The sequence below is a fragment of the Simochromis diagramma genome, unplaced genomic scaffold, assembly GCF_900408965.1.
Source record: "Simochromis diagramma unplaced genomic scaffold, fSimDia1.1 OVJJ01000120.1, whole genome shotgun sequence".
Classification (NCBI taxonomy): Eukaryota; Metazoa; Chordata; class Actinopteri; order Cichliformes; family Cichlidae; genus Simochromis; species Simochromis diagramma.
Genome location: NW_024387045.1, coordinates 78831 through 92385, shown reverse-complemented (window position 1 = coordinate 92385; position 13555 = coordinate 78831). Strand labels below are relative to the sequence as shown.

The 13555-nt window shown below is 42.4% G+C and overlaps 2 protein-coding genes and 1 non-coding gene across 3 annotated transcripts in view; 1 reads left to right on the top strand and 2 right to left on the bottom strand.

The window, feature by feature from the left end:
* The window catches only part of LOC120741620, a 33096-nt gene that overhangs the window by 12267 nt on the left and 7274 nt on the right, over positions 1 to 13555 (bottom strand). The window lies entirely within an intron of this gene.
* LOC120741625 lies at positions 549 to 10160 on the top strand. Its single transcript, XM_040044600.1, has 7 exons — positions 549 to 1076; positions 4825 to 4866; positions 4946 to 5212; positions 5296 to 5535; positions 5625 to 5846; positions 6009 to 6134; positions 8115 to 10160. The coding sequence occupies exons 1-7, from the start codon at positions 1046 to 1048 to the stop codon at positions 8150 to 8152; spliced, it is 966 nt and encodes a 321-aa protein (XP_039900534.1). The 5' UTR covers positions 549 to 1045; the 3' UTR covers positions 8153 to 10160.
* On the bottom strand, positions 11064 to 11135 carry trnap-agg. Its single transcript has one exon. It is a non-coding gene; the product is annotated as a tRNA-Pro (tRNA).

The window sequence follows — 13555 nt, the reverse complement described above, 5'->3', positions numbered from 1 at the left end:
AGTGGAAAAGAGGGCTTTGCTATCCTACCCTGGAACACCACCAAGCCATTGGTTCAGATATGTGGATAGAATAGAATAGAATAGAATTCAACTTTATTGTCATTGCACATGCACAGGTACAGGGCAACGAAATGCAGTTTGCATCCATCCAGAAGTGCTTTAGTGATATAGATATATTACAATATATATTAGCAATAATATAGATATGTGAGTATATTACAGAAATGGGTCTATTATGGGTGAAAATCAAATCTCAGGACGTTCCACAATTCACGGATCACATTAACTCGGTGGACCAACACATCAACTTCACCAGGGAGGATATGAAAAGTGGCAGGTTAGCCTTCTTAGACTGTGAGATTTCCATCAGGAATGGAGGACATCTAAAAGCTGATGTGTACCATAAACCTACACATACGGATCAGTATTAAGGTTTGACTGTCATCATCCACTGGAGCACAAACTGGGCGTCATCAGGACGCTACAACACAGAGCGAACACCATCCCCACAGACACAGCAGCCAGGCAGGCAGAAGAACATCACATCAAGAAGGCCCTGAGTAAATGTGGTTATCCCAGGTGGACTTTTGTCAAAGCTGGGAAGGCACCTAAAGAAAGCTCCAGCCGATCCAGGAGATAAGGACAACATCTGCCCAAGAGAAAACCTGTAGTGTCAGAAGTATCAGAGCAGTTGAGACGCATTTTTTCTAAACACCGGGTCTCTGTGGCTCTAAAGAGCTCCTCAATACACTACTTGTACTTCAGCTTGGCCTCTTTGATGACCAGACTCACTGTGCCCCTTTGTAAGCCTGTAAGTCCCCAAATTTGAGACAGTGGTGACAACAGACTGGGACCAGAAAAAGTAGCTGCATATATCATTCATATGGACTGAAACAGTGAGGGTTACCGTGAACATGACTCATGCAGTTTATCAGGGAAGCGGCTCAGCCTCGCTCTGCAGAAGCAGTGTCACAAGCTGATGGTCTTAACAGGGAAGTGGTGAAGCTGAAGGTGTCACTCTGCTGTCAGTCGTCATTCCGACAACATGAAGACTTCAGGTGTGTCTCTGCTCCTCGGTGAGTCAAACACTGAAATACCTTTCATGCTTACTTTCAGTCATGTATTCATTTATCACCGCTTCATCACACAATAAAGTGGGAAAACACACTTTCAGCAGGAGGAAGCTTTTGCTGAGGGTGGATGGATCCCCAAGTGAAGTTTGTTGGATCTGCTTAAAGTTTGTTTCATTTAGGAGAGAGGAAGAGTTTGCTCTTTTTCTGTTGCCTGTTTTCTAGTAGGGCTAAAGTAATTTAATTAAAAGTCATTGAAAATAGACAGTGATGCAGCTCACACTTTAACTCGGAGGCATCTAATGAAATAAATTCTTTCACACAAGCATGAAGCAGGCAAGTGTGCTTACATCATGACTTTGTCGCATCAACAGATGTGGATGCAAATGAGTTCTAAGCAGGAAAACCTTTTTTGTGATCCATCATGTAATTTGGACTCAGAGTTAGAGCTTCATGTTAAGTTCACTGTCTGTAACATGATGACTTAAGGAGAAGTCGGGCAACCTCGTTTCTTCGAACATCGACGTTCATTCAGGAAACCACAGCTGCTAGTTGCACTCACCACACGTTTTTCTAATCTGCCTATTATGTAGACTTCACTTCCTTTAATAAGAGCAAATTTTCCACTATAAACACAGAGTCTAACAAAAGACTGGAGACTGTTTTGGTCATTTCCCTCAGAGTTTGTATGTTTTGTTGTTTTTCTGATGATGAGCTTCAAACAGCAGCAGATTGAGACTCAAATAGAACCTAATAAAATCAGTGAAGCTATTCATTGCTCATGTCATCCATCAGGGAGTTACTTTAATATCATTACATTGTTTGCTTTTAGTAAATGTGGAAATTGAATATGAATTCATTTTATGTTTTTCTTTTCTTTTTTATTTCTTAATACCTAACTGCTGTACCTGTACTGCCCGTATCTCTGCAGATACAGTGGGGCAAAAAAGTATTTAGTCAGCCACCGATTGTGCAAGTTCCCCCACTTAAAATGATGACAGAGGTCAGTAATTTGCACCAGAGGTACACGTCAACTGTGAGAGACAGAATGTGAAAAAAAAATCCATGAATTCACATGGTAGGATTTGTAAAGAATTTATCCGTAAATCAGGGTGGAAAATAAGTATTTGGTCACCTCAAACAAGGAAAATCTCTGGCTCTCACAGACCTGTAACGTCTTCTGTAAGACGCTTTTCTGTCCCCCACTCGTTACCTGTATGAATGGCACCTGTTTGAACTCATCATCTGTATAAAAGACACCTGTCCACAGCCTCAAACAGTCAGACTCCAAACTCCGCCATGGCCAAGACCAAAGAGCTTTCGAAGGACACCAGGAAAAGTATTGTAGACCTGCACCAGACTGGGAAGAGTGAATCTACAATAGGCAAGCAGCTTGGTGTGAAGAAATCAACTGTGGGAGCAATCATCAGAAAATGGAAGACATACAAGACCACTGATAATCTCCCTCGATCTGGGGCTCCACGCAAGATCTCATCCCGTGGGGTCAAAATGATCATGAGAACGGTGAGCAAAGATCCCAGAACCACACGGGGGGACCTGGTGAATGACCTGCAGAGAGCTGGGACCAAAGTAACAAAGGCCACCATCAGTAACACACTACAACGGCAGGGAATCAAATCCCGCAGTGCCAGACGTGTTCCGCTGCTGAAGCCAGTGCATGTCCAGGCCCGTCTGAAGTTTGCCAGAGAGCACATGGATGATACAGCAGAGGATTGGGAGAATGTCATGTGGTCAGATGAAACCAAAGTAGAACTTTTTGGTATAAACTCAACTCGTCGTGTTTGGAGGAAGAAGAATACTGAGTTGCATCCCAAGAACACCATACCTACTGTGAAGCATGGGGGTGGAAACATCATGCTATGGGGCTGTTTTTCTGCCAAGGGGACAGGACGACTGATCCGTGTTAAGGACAGAATGAATGGGGCCATGTATCGTGAGATTTTGAGCCAAAACCTCCTTCCATCAGTGAGAACTTTGAAGATGAAACGAGGCTGGGTCTTCCAACATGACAATGATCCAAAACACACCGCCCGGGCAACAAAGGAGTGGCTCCGTAAGAAGCATTTGAAAGTCCTGGAGTGGCCTAGCCAGTCTCCAGACCTCAACCCCATAGAAAATCTGTGGCGGGAGTTGAAAGTCCGTGTTGCTCGGCGACAGCCCCAAAACATCACTGCTCTCGAGAAGATCTGCATGGAGGAATGGGCCAAAATACCAGCTACTGTGTGTGCAAACCTGGTAAAGACCTATAGTAAACGTTTGACCTCTGTTATTGCCAACAAAGGTTATGTTACAAAGTATTGAGTTGTATTTTTGTTATTGACCAAATACTTATTTTCCACCCTGATTTACGAATAAATTCTTTACAAATCCTACCATGTGGATTCATGGATTTTTTTTTCACATTCTGTGTCTCACAGTTGAAGTGTACCTCTGGTGCAAATTACTGACCTCTGTCATCATTTTAGGTGGGGGAACTTGCACAATCGGTGGCTGACTAAATACTTTTTTGCCCCACTGTATACTGTATAGCCACTCAAAACTGATGTTCAGATAAGAGGGTGGGAGCCGCCTGTTTTCTCTCTCCACTATAATCCCTGACAATTTTATTAGTTTGGGCGACCTTTACATGTAGGTTGTTGGGATCACAGCAGAGTTAGAACAGAGGGGACATGGTGTTTGTTAAATGTCCGAATGGCCCAGGTGGAAGAAGCTGTTAGTGAATCTGGAGATGTGGGACCTGAGGTACCAACATACAACACTGTAAAAAATGACGGATGCCACCAAAGTAAATAGCAACATTTTACTTTGTTGTTTGCATCATTTTTAAAAATGTATAATTTCTATTTGCATTTCAAGTTATGAAAGGTATTCATTAAACATGTTAATGTTTTTTTTTTCTTTAACTGTTTTCCACTCGGACTATACAAGAGGTTGAAGATACTATTACATACGGAGAGAACTCCACACCGGGTGTAGGCTTGCATGACTAAGAAACTATTTGAGGCAATTTTGTGGAGTTCGAGGTTGGACTCGGCTGCACATGTGTGCTTAAGCCGATCGATGGCTGCAGCCTCTGTGGGAACTGAAATCAGCCCGTCATCGATGCAGAAGTGTTTCTCGACAAAGTGTCTTGTGTCTGCTCCAAAGTTTGTCTCACCTTCCCAGGTGGCTCGTTATAGGTAATAGATGGTTACTACTGGTGACGGGCTATTACCAAAAATATGCACCCGGGCGTGGTCTTCCTGCACTTTGTCACATGAGTAGAAGTAATCAACAACTTTTTATTCATTTTTATTCTTATGAGCACGAGAGAGAGAGAGAGAGGGGGGGGGGCAGGTACACAGTCACTAAAGATGAATAACACAGCATTTAGTTGAATAGACGTTAAAAGAGAAGGTGTTTCAACAGCTGTTGTCTACACCCTTGACACAGGAGAACAGAAGACTTCACCACCAGGACCTCCCCACCAACTGGGTGTCACCAACTTTCTCACAACACCTAACTGTGACCTACACAGATAACCAGTGTGCAGCTTTGAAATATAACATCCAGAGTCTATGTGACAAATGGCTAAACAAGTGCCATCATAGCAGGGTGAAGGGTGAACATGGTAACATAGAAGATGCTCTCCCAGGCCTATTACTGCCTTCTGGTCATAATGTCCACTCTCTTTCAGTGACCTCTCACCTTTAATATCCTATGGCCTTCATTGACCTCTGACCTCCTGTTGCAGGTGTGTGTGTGCTGCTGCTGTCTGCACTGACTGTTTGTGCAGGTGAGTAGATGAAGTGCACCATGGTCCAGGACAAACACTGAGTGTAAACACTGATAGAAACTGTCCGTCTGTCCTCCAGTCTCTCTGAGCGTCAGTCCAAACCTTCAGCAGTTCTTCACAGCAGCCTCAGTGTCTCTGACATGTGACGGTCAGCTGGGCTCTGATGGATGGACGGTGAAGAGGGACACAGGAAGTGGGACTGAGTCATGTGGAGCAGGGGGGCGGGGCTTCGGGAGGTTCAATGGTTCATCCTGTGTTTTTGATGAGTTCAGCCCAGTCAGTGGAGTTTACTGGTGTGAAGGTGAAGCTGGAGAGAAGAGTGAAGAAGTCAACATCACTGTATCAGGTAATGAAGTCATTCATTTCATCATCAGACTAACAGCACACTGTTATACCACCTCTACATCACTCTGTGGGTCTTTTCTTCAGATAAACATGTGATCCTGGAGATCCCTGCACTTCCTGTGAGGACAGGAAGTGATGTCACACTACGCTGTAAAAAGAAAACTGGTGGCACAGCAGCAGATTATTTCTACTTTAATGGACGTCCTGTTGGACCTAAATCAGAGAAAAACATCACCATTAACGTGCAGCAGTCTGATGAAGGTCTGTACTGGTGTTCTACTGATGAGTTTGGATCATCTCCTCAGAGCTTTCTGAGGGTCAGAGGTCAGAACACTGACATCACTTCCTGTTTAAAGCCAATCTGCTGAGCTGATGATAAACTGACTGAACCAGCTTCCTCATCTCTCCTGCAGGTCCTTCAACCACAGCCTTGTTTACAACAACAAAAGAAGCAACAACAACCATAACGTCGCTCACAAACACTCATATCTCCTCTTCTTCTACCCTTCTTTCTCCTCCCCCTTCTCCCTCTCCCCCCTCCTCCCTCATATCCCCAATTGTAGCTGCTTTAGGTTCCCTGGTGCTATTGGTTCTGGTTCTGTTTGTACTTCATCTTCTGTGGAAGAAGCGCACAGGTATAGCGTCTGTCTCAAATTTTCATCCAAATTCATCATCTTGGACACATCAAGACAGCCTCCATCAGCGTTTCTATTTTTAGAACACTTAGAAAGTAGATTCAGACTAAAACTCCACAGACACAAATACTAGTATTCTCTCAGATCACTTCATCTTTGCAGGGAGATACCAGTCAGCTCCAGTAAATGATGTCACCTATGCTGAGGTCACCAGTAGAGCCTGGACCAATAAGACTCCAGCCAGCGAACCTGAAGTACTTTACTCCAGTCTGAGGACAAACACTGCAGGTACACATTCACCTGTGTTCTAGCGAGGGACATCAATGAGAGATAAACCCAAAAGTAGTTTTCATTGGGCTTGTAAAATGTGCTCAATGAAACAATGAGAATCTTCTTCTCAAATTTATCAAACTAGTGTTTTGAAAGTGGGATTGACAGCAGGTGCAGTTCACTCTTCAGGTTCCTGTTTCCTCAGTAAAACCTGTCACTGGTTTCATAATTAAAGCTGTACTGTGGTTTCGTTGGTCAGTTCAGTGTTTCTAACATGAGGCAGTCAGCAGAGAGAGACGTGGCACTGAGACAGGAAATCCTGCAGCTTAAACAGATATGATCGGTGTTTGATGGGAGTCAATTCAGGTTTGTGTGTATGACACAGTGTAACAGGAGCAGTCGCCTGAACTGAAGATTGAAAATAATTTGAGTGGATTTGGTTTGTTTTTAATCCAGATGTATCTTTTCAAAAATAAATCGGAGAAGCACACGTTGGACAGTTTAATAAAAATACTCTACAAACCAGCAAAATTAGGAAAATAACAACCAGTACAAGGTGAGAATGTGCTGCTCTCATTCTGACTCTAATCTGAGGAGCAAAAACACATTTTAAGACATCATTTAAAGACAGGCAGCGAGTGGGCTGAACTAACGAGGGCAGGGTGATGCTTCCACAGTTTAGGCTACAGCTGAAAAAGCCCAGCCAGCTCTCACTTTGAGTCACATTTTTGGGACTAGCAGGGGAAGCTAGTTCAGTGACCATATTATTTCTTTTATTGCCATGTAAATCTGAGGGTTATACACAGTAGTAGCAGTAATCAGATGTAAAAGCACATAAATAGTGAAGTCACCTGAGTCAGTAGTTCATATTCACCCACATCAAAACAGGTGCTGCTGGTGTGGTTAACTGCTGAGAGAAGCTCTCTGTGATGGAGCTTCTTTGTTGAGATCAGTGGGAAATGATCAAAGGTAAAACACATAAACCATGAAGTGTTTTATGTGTTTAAGTTCAGTCTAGCAGCTATTTGAATGTTGTGGACTCTGTAGAGGTAAACAGTGTCTGAGAGTAGAGAGAGTGCATGTCAGCAGATACCGGTGCTGAGATACAGGACTGAACAAAGGAAGATGTAAAGTTACCACACAGCAAAAGATGTTCTTAACTTTGTTTCTTGTCTTCATCTCTTTGTGTGACTAGTGTTTAAAGTGAAACAACATGAGTTCTTTTTCAGAGAGAGATTCATGAAGCCCCTCACAATGTCTTCATAAGAATTAAGATTTTTCTGCAGGCTTATTATTAAATGAAAACAATATATATTTGAATTCAGTTCAGCAGGCAAACAGGTTTGATGGGAAATCCAAGTTCAGTGAGTTGTAAATAAAACCCGGATATTCAGTCACTCATTGGCATGTTCTTGTCTTGATGATGTCATCCCAAAAACACACATGACCAATGCTGACATCATCACTCAGACCCTGAGAACACAGGTAGGGAGGCTGCACCTATATGACTCATGTCCCAGTGTTATTACATGCTGAGCTGTCGGGGCAACCGTGGTTCAGGGGATTGGGAAGCTCCTCTGTAACTGGAAGGTCGCCGGTTCGATCCCTCCTTCTCTCTCTCTGTCCTGGTCGTTGTGTCCTTGGGCAAGACACTTCCCCTACCGCCTACTGGTGTTGGCCAGAGGGGCCGATGGCATGATATGGCAGCCTCGCTTCTGTCAGTCTGCCCCCGGGCAGCTGTGGCTACAACTGTAGCTGCCTCCACCAGTGTGTGAATGAATAGTGGCATTGTAAAGGGCTTTGGGTGCCTTGAAAAGCGCTTTCCATCATTAACTTTTTTCTCTTTAAGCTTCAGTTTAAAAATTAGGTTTAAAGTTTCATATATTTGTTACATACATATACATTTTAATTAGGTTTTAAAGTTGGTAGGACAATAAATGCCTCACCCTTCTAGTGACCTGCACCATGACTGCACACTCAACTGTCCCATTTTTACAGAAGCTAAAGGAACCACAGACACCACAGAAGAAGTGTGAACAGGAAGCTGAGGACAGACCTGCAGACTTCCTGTGGACAGTCTCACTCTGTCAGTCACCGTGGGAACATTTACAGGCAGTCATCAGCTTCCTCCTTTCTTCATTCACTCCCATTCATTCACACAGTGATGTCATTGTGGGAGCAAGTTCCTCCTGAGGAACCAGGATTGACGGGGAACTAAAGAAATCGACCTGCTGCTGGTTTGAGTCTGTGCAGCTTGAACTCTGACAAAGGTCTACTGCGAGGTGAAGAGTCGTCACTTTCAGGAGCTGCTTCCATCATTTCAAACTGATCAATACTCTGAACTTATGAACACTCATGTTTGACACAGAGTGTCCTGTGATGGTCCTCAGTCTTTGACCTAGTTTTTGTGTTTGTTATGGACTATGTGTTTATTTGTTCTCTTGTTTCAATGACCTTTGTTCTAGCCCTGTATTGGTGTCTCTTGAGCTCAGGTTCCCTTATTTGTCAGAGTCGTCATTATTTATATTTCTTATTCTCTATTTCTTGTTGTTCATGTTTATTTCCTTCGTGTCCAGTCTGTGCCAGCCTCTTCTCTGTGTTTTGTTATTCTTTCAGTCTCTCCCGTCACGTACCTGCGTTTGTCTGTTTTCTCTGTGTTCTGTCTCATTGTGTTTGTAATCCCATCCCTGTGTTTAGGTCCTCAGTCTCCCTCGTGCCTGTTTTGCTGTGTTCTTCTGTGAGTTCTGTTTCCTTCGTCGTTTCCTGTTTATATTCTTGTATTTTTTTGTATTTCTTTCTGAGTATCTTCTAACATTAATAACGCTGCCTCTTTTAGCCGACCCCTTTGTTTCCAGGTCCTGCATTTGGGTCTTGCCTCTGCCTGCCACACAGCTGTTCATGACAGGCACAGAAAACGATTTTGAGCCTAGAAGTAATAAATGCATGAACTTGTTTTTCAGCATCACTCTGAGACAGGATATTTCTAATTTTAGAGATGTTGCTCAGATGGAAGAAAGCAGTCCTACATATTTGTTTAATATGTGCATTAAAGGACATGTCCTGGTTAAAAATGCCTGGTTTCATCTCAAAGCTGGCCAGTTGGACAGGAAACAAAACAAGATGTTATTTACATATGAGCATCACACTTTACCTGAAACACACAAAGAATCTTTCTAATAATAGAAAACAGTTTCAAAGCTGCAGGATTAAAGTGATGAAAGTTTGTGATTTAAATTTGTCTCATAAAGGTCCAAAACCTGCTGAAGGTTCAGTTCAGTTAGTATCTGTAACATGACGACTGAACATGAAGGCAGACGACCTCTTTTCATCAAACAGGAAACCACAGCTGCTGTGTTTAGCATCGCTCCTGCTGATTGGGTCTGTTATGTAGACGATGTTTCCTCTATTAAGAACAAATTTTCCACTGTGTGGACAGAGTCGATAATCGTCCTGTGTCTCTCAGAGTTTCATTGTTTGGTTTTCAGTCTAAATGTTGCCATCAGTCACTGTCAGTTTGGGCACCGAACCTTAAACACGCATGTCAAAAATAAATCTACATTAGTAATGCATAAACATCAAACCAGCAGGATCTCTCTGTGCACTGTGAACACTGACTGAGGCTCATGTGATGCAGTGGGTTATCTTCTAAATGTGTCTTCTTGTCTGCATGCTGAAGTATTCTTAGGCAAGATACTGAACCCCAAATTTCTTCTGACGCCTCCATCCAAACGTGAGTGTTTGATAAAGGTGCTTAGAAAGCAGTGTGTGAATAGCTGAGTCTTGAGTGCTCAGCTGGATTAGAGCAGTAGCAGCAGTTCGTTTACACAGACAACCAGTTTACATCTATAAATGATGATCAGTGAACTGCCATCACTCGTGGTTGAAGCGTTTCTTATGTAGAGCCGGAAAATAAACCACAAGCTTGAACACTATTTTTACTGACCTTTATCTGTGTAGCCTTCCTGTATTGAGCTTGGCAAGGACTAAAATAATTTCCCAGCATTATTTTTCCAACTAATCGTTTTTTTTTGCTTTAGTTACACTCCAAATAACAGCTGACATGGCATTTCAGACTTTTGCTTTAATCAAATTTGTAAACTTGTATTTAAGTTGGTAGATAAGCTACATGTGTGCAGAAAGCACTGAACTAGATTCCTTTGTGATACTAAAGTATTAATATTTACTGATGTTCAATCTTTGTGCAAAAGAAAGAAATGTATGTGCATTTTTCCACATGCATTATGTTAATGTTGTGTCAAAGAGTTACACATTTATAATATTTGATAGATAGCTGTGTATTTTTGTAGTTCTGTGCACAAGTTTGGATTTCACCCTCTGATTTAATCTATTTTTTTTCCTTTTGTGTCCCGTTTGGATCTTTAGCCATCAGAATTGTTGTCTTAAAGCCAAGAAAGATGCCAAGCGGATTTATTTTACCAAGTGGATCATCATGGCCTTGCCATATTGGTCCATTTGATTGACCTTTATTATAATTATGAATTTATTTTATTTTCAGTTGCTACAAACGGGACAGGACAGGGAGAAAGAATGAAAGAAAGAGAGGGAGAGAAAGAAAACCAAAGGGGAGAAGAGACGGTGAGAAGGGGGGGAAGAAAGAAAAAAAAAACAAACAAACAAAAAAAAACACCTGGGTCACCTGTATGGAGAAAAAAAACAGAAGAGAAAGCAAACAACAAAGACCAACTCTGATTTAATCTAAAATAATACTCTGTGTTATTTTGTTAGGCCAACATGAAAGAAAAATAATTATCTTCAAAAAACTTGTTGGAGAATTAAAATTGTAAGAAATGGAAATCAGATCTCTCAGCTACATCTGTGTGAGGTACTATGGGAACGTGTGATTTCAGGCTGTAGATAACGGATTTCTAAAAGGTTTCTTGCTGGATGAAACCTAAACAAAACCCTGTAACTCTACAGACGTGAGGTGGGCTCGTCCAGGATTTGAACCCGGGACCTCTCGCATCCTAAGCAAGAATCATACCCCTAGACCAACGAGCCACATGAACATCCTCGCCAACTTCTTTTCTGAAAGTCACACATCAGAGCACGGAGCTGAAGCTGAATATATGAAACTTTGTCTTGAAAGCTGCCAGTCAAAAGTCTGGAAACACATCGCCGTGGTTTTTCCACATTGTGGACACAAACCGTTTCAGGACATCAGCTCAGAGCAACGGTCATTTTAAAGAACTTGCCTCATTCAACCAGACAAGCACTGGTTTCTATGCTTTAGTGCTTTCTAGCTAAGATATGCTAACATTCATTCTTTGCATCAGAGAGCAACTTGGGGTGTCAATCTGCCAACTCAGGAGGTAAAGCAGATCATTTCCCAGTTGGAAAATTGATGGGATCATTTCCTGGATGCTCCAGTCTGCATATCCATGGACAAGTCATCTTTTCATTTCCAGTCAATTTTATTCATATAGCGACCAATCACAGTAACAACCACCTTTATATTGTAAGGTAGACCCTACAGAGAAAAACCGAACAATCATACGACCATCTGACCAGACCATATTTCACTGGCTTTGCTAAATGTTGTTCAGCAAACTTGCTCTTCATACCTGCTGATTCCAGATTTTGAGTTGAGGTGAGTGATAAAACATTAATTGAATTACAATATTATCCAAAGAACAGAAGTAAATACAAAATGCAGTTTCTAAATAAATGTGTTTATGATTAAGGGGAAAAACCCAAACCTAGATGAACATGTCAGAAAAAGCTATTGCCCCCTGAATTTAATAAATAACTGCAACCAAGCATTTGTAACAACCTGCAATAAATCTTTAACAGCACTGTGGAGGATTTTCAGCCCACTCACTGTTGCAGAATTGTTGTAATTTAGCCACATTGCTGGGTTTTCAAGCATGAACCACCTTTTTAAGGTCATGTCACAGCATATAAATCAGATTCAGGTAAGAACTTTGACTTATTTGGGTGTTTTGCATAATTTTCCAGCTGCAGAAACCAAGTGTGCTTCAGGTCAGATGAGAACGGATGGCAGATAGTCTCCTAAAGAATTGTTTCTTTAAGAGGGCCGAATTCATGGTTCCATTTAGGGAGGCAAATCTTTCAGGTCCTGAGGCAGCAAAACAGCCTCAGACTATCAGACTATCACCACCATATTTTACTGTTGGTATGAGCTTCCTTTTCTGAAATGCAGTGTGTAATGACACACTCATCAGTCCAGGGTTTTTTTTCCCAAAAGTCTTGGAACTCTGCCATGCAGGCTGGTGTGCTCCAGTCCCTTTCTTAAAGTGTAGTCATGAGAAAGGGACTTTGATTTTAACTTGAACTAAAAGCTGATCCTAAACTAAGCACAGATCAAACTGATTGATCAGCCATCAGAGGAGTCGGATCAATGGAGCTGCTTCTGTTCCTGATGTCCCCTGTTTGATCCTGGACCTGAACTCTCCCTGCAGAGACAAGACAGTCAGACAGGGACAGACAACAAGAGACAAACTTATATTTTCATACTGACCTTTGACCTTTAGTAGCACTGTGGTCTCTCTTGAAATGCTTCTTTCTTTGCTGCAGACATTACAGATGTATTCTCCACTGTCTCCATCTGTGGGCTGTTTCAGGGTCAGACTGAGGTCTCCAGTTCTCAGCAGGTCTTTGTTCATCTTCGTTCGGTCTCTGTAAACCTGGTGCTGTTTGTGAGGCTGGTCAGAGCCGTTCTCATACACGTGGACCTTCCTGTATGGTTCATAGCGTCTCCACTCCACTGTAGCATCTTCAGGCAGGTTTTGTGTGGTTGTGAAGGGCAGCTGGACAGACTCCGCCCCCTCCTCCACCTCCACCACACGGTCTGAGAGGACAACAAACACAACATGAGCTGTACAGACAGCAGTGAATCTAGAAAACACCTTATTAAGCTTCTTTATAGATGCTGCAGTCTGATATTTACATTTAATTATTGTTATTGTCATTTTATAAACAAATACACTGTAACAAATATTTCATAGGTATTTGCACTGACTCATCACTCTCAGCAGAACTGTTTTCTTTCTCTTGATCCCTTTCCCCTCAACTCTGCAGATGTACTTTCCAGTGTCTCTGTCTGTGGGCTGTTTCAGGGTCAGACTGAGGTCTCCAGTTTTCAGTGAGTCGTCTCTCATTTCGTTTCGCTCTCTGTAAAACTGGTCTCGTGCATCAGGCTGGTCAGAGCCGGCGTGATATTTGTGAACAGTCATCGGTGGTTCAGGTTCATAGCGCCACCACTCCACTTCAGCATCTCCAGGCAGGTTTTGTGTGGTTGTGAAGGGCAGCTGGACAGACTCCGCCCCCTCTTCCACCTCCACCTGACAGACTGAGAGGACAACAAACACAACATGACACAGCAGCAGTTTTATTCAATGATTCCAAAGAGAACCTTAATATTCAATTTTAAGCTCAAACTATGATGTTTGTCTTTGCTT

Bases quoted from the DNA above. Each gene is read 5' to 3' on its own strand.
- LOC120741625 (XM_040044600.1), top strand. From the start codon at position 1,046: ATGAAGACTTCAGGTGTGTCTCTGCTCCTCG. The intron at 1,077-4,824 runs GTGAGTCAAACA...CTCCTGTTGCAG, and splicing joins AGGTGTGTCTCTGCTCCTCG to GTGTGTGTGTGCTGCTGCTG. The intron at 6,135-8,114 runs GTACACATTCAC...CCATTTTTACAG, and splicing joins TCTGAGGACAAACACTGCAG to AAGCTAAAGGAACCACAGAC.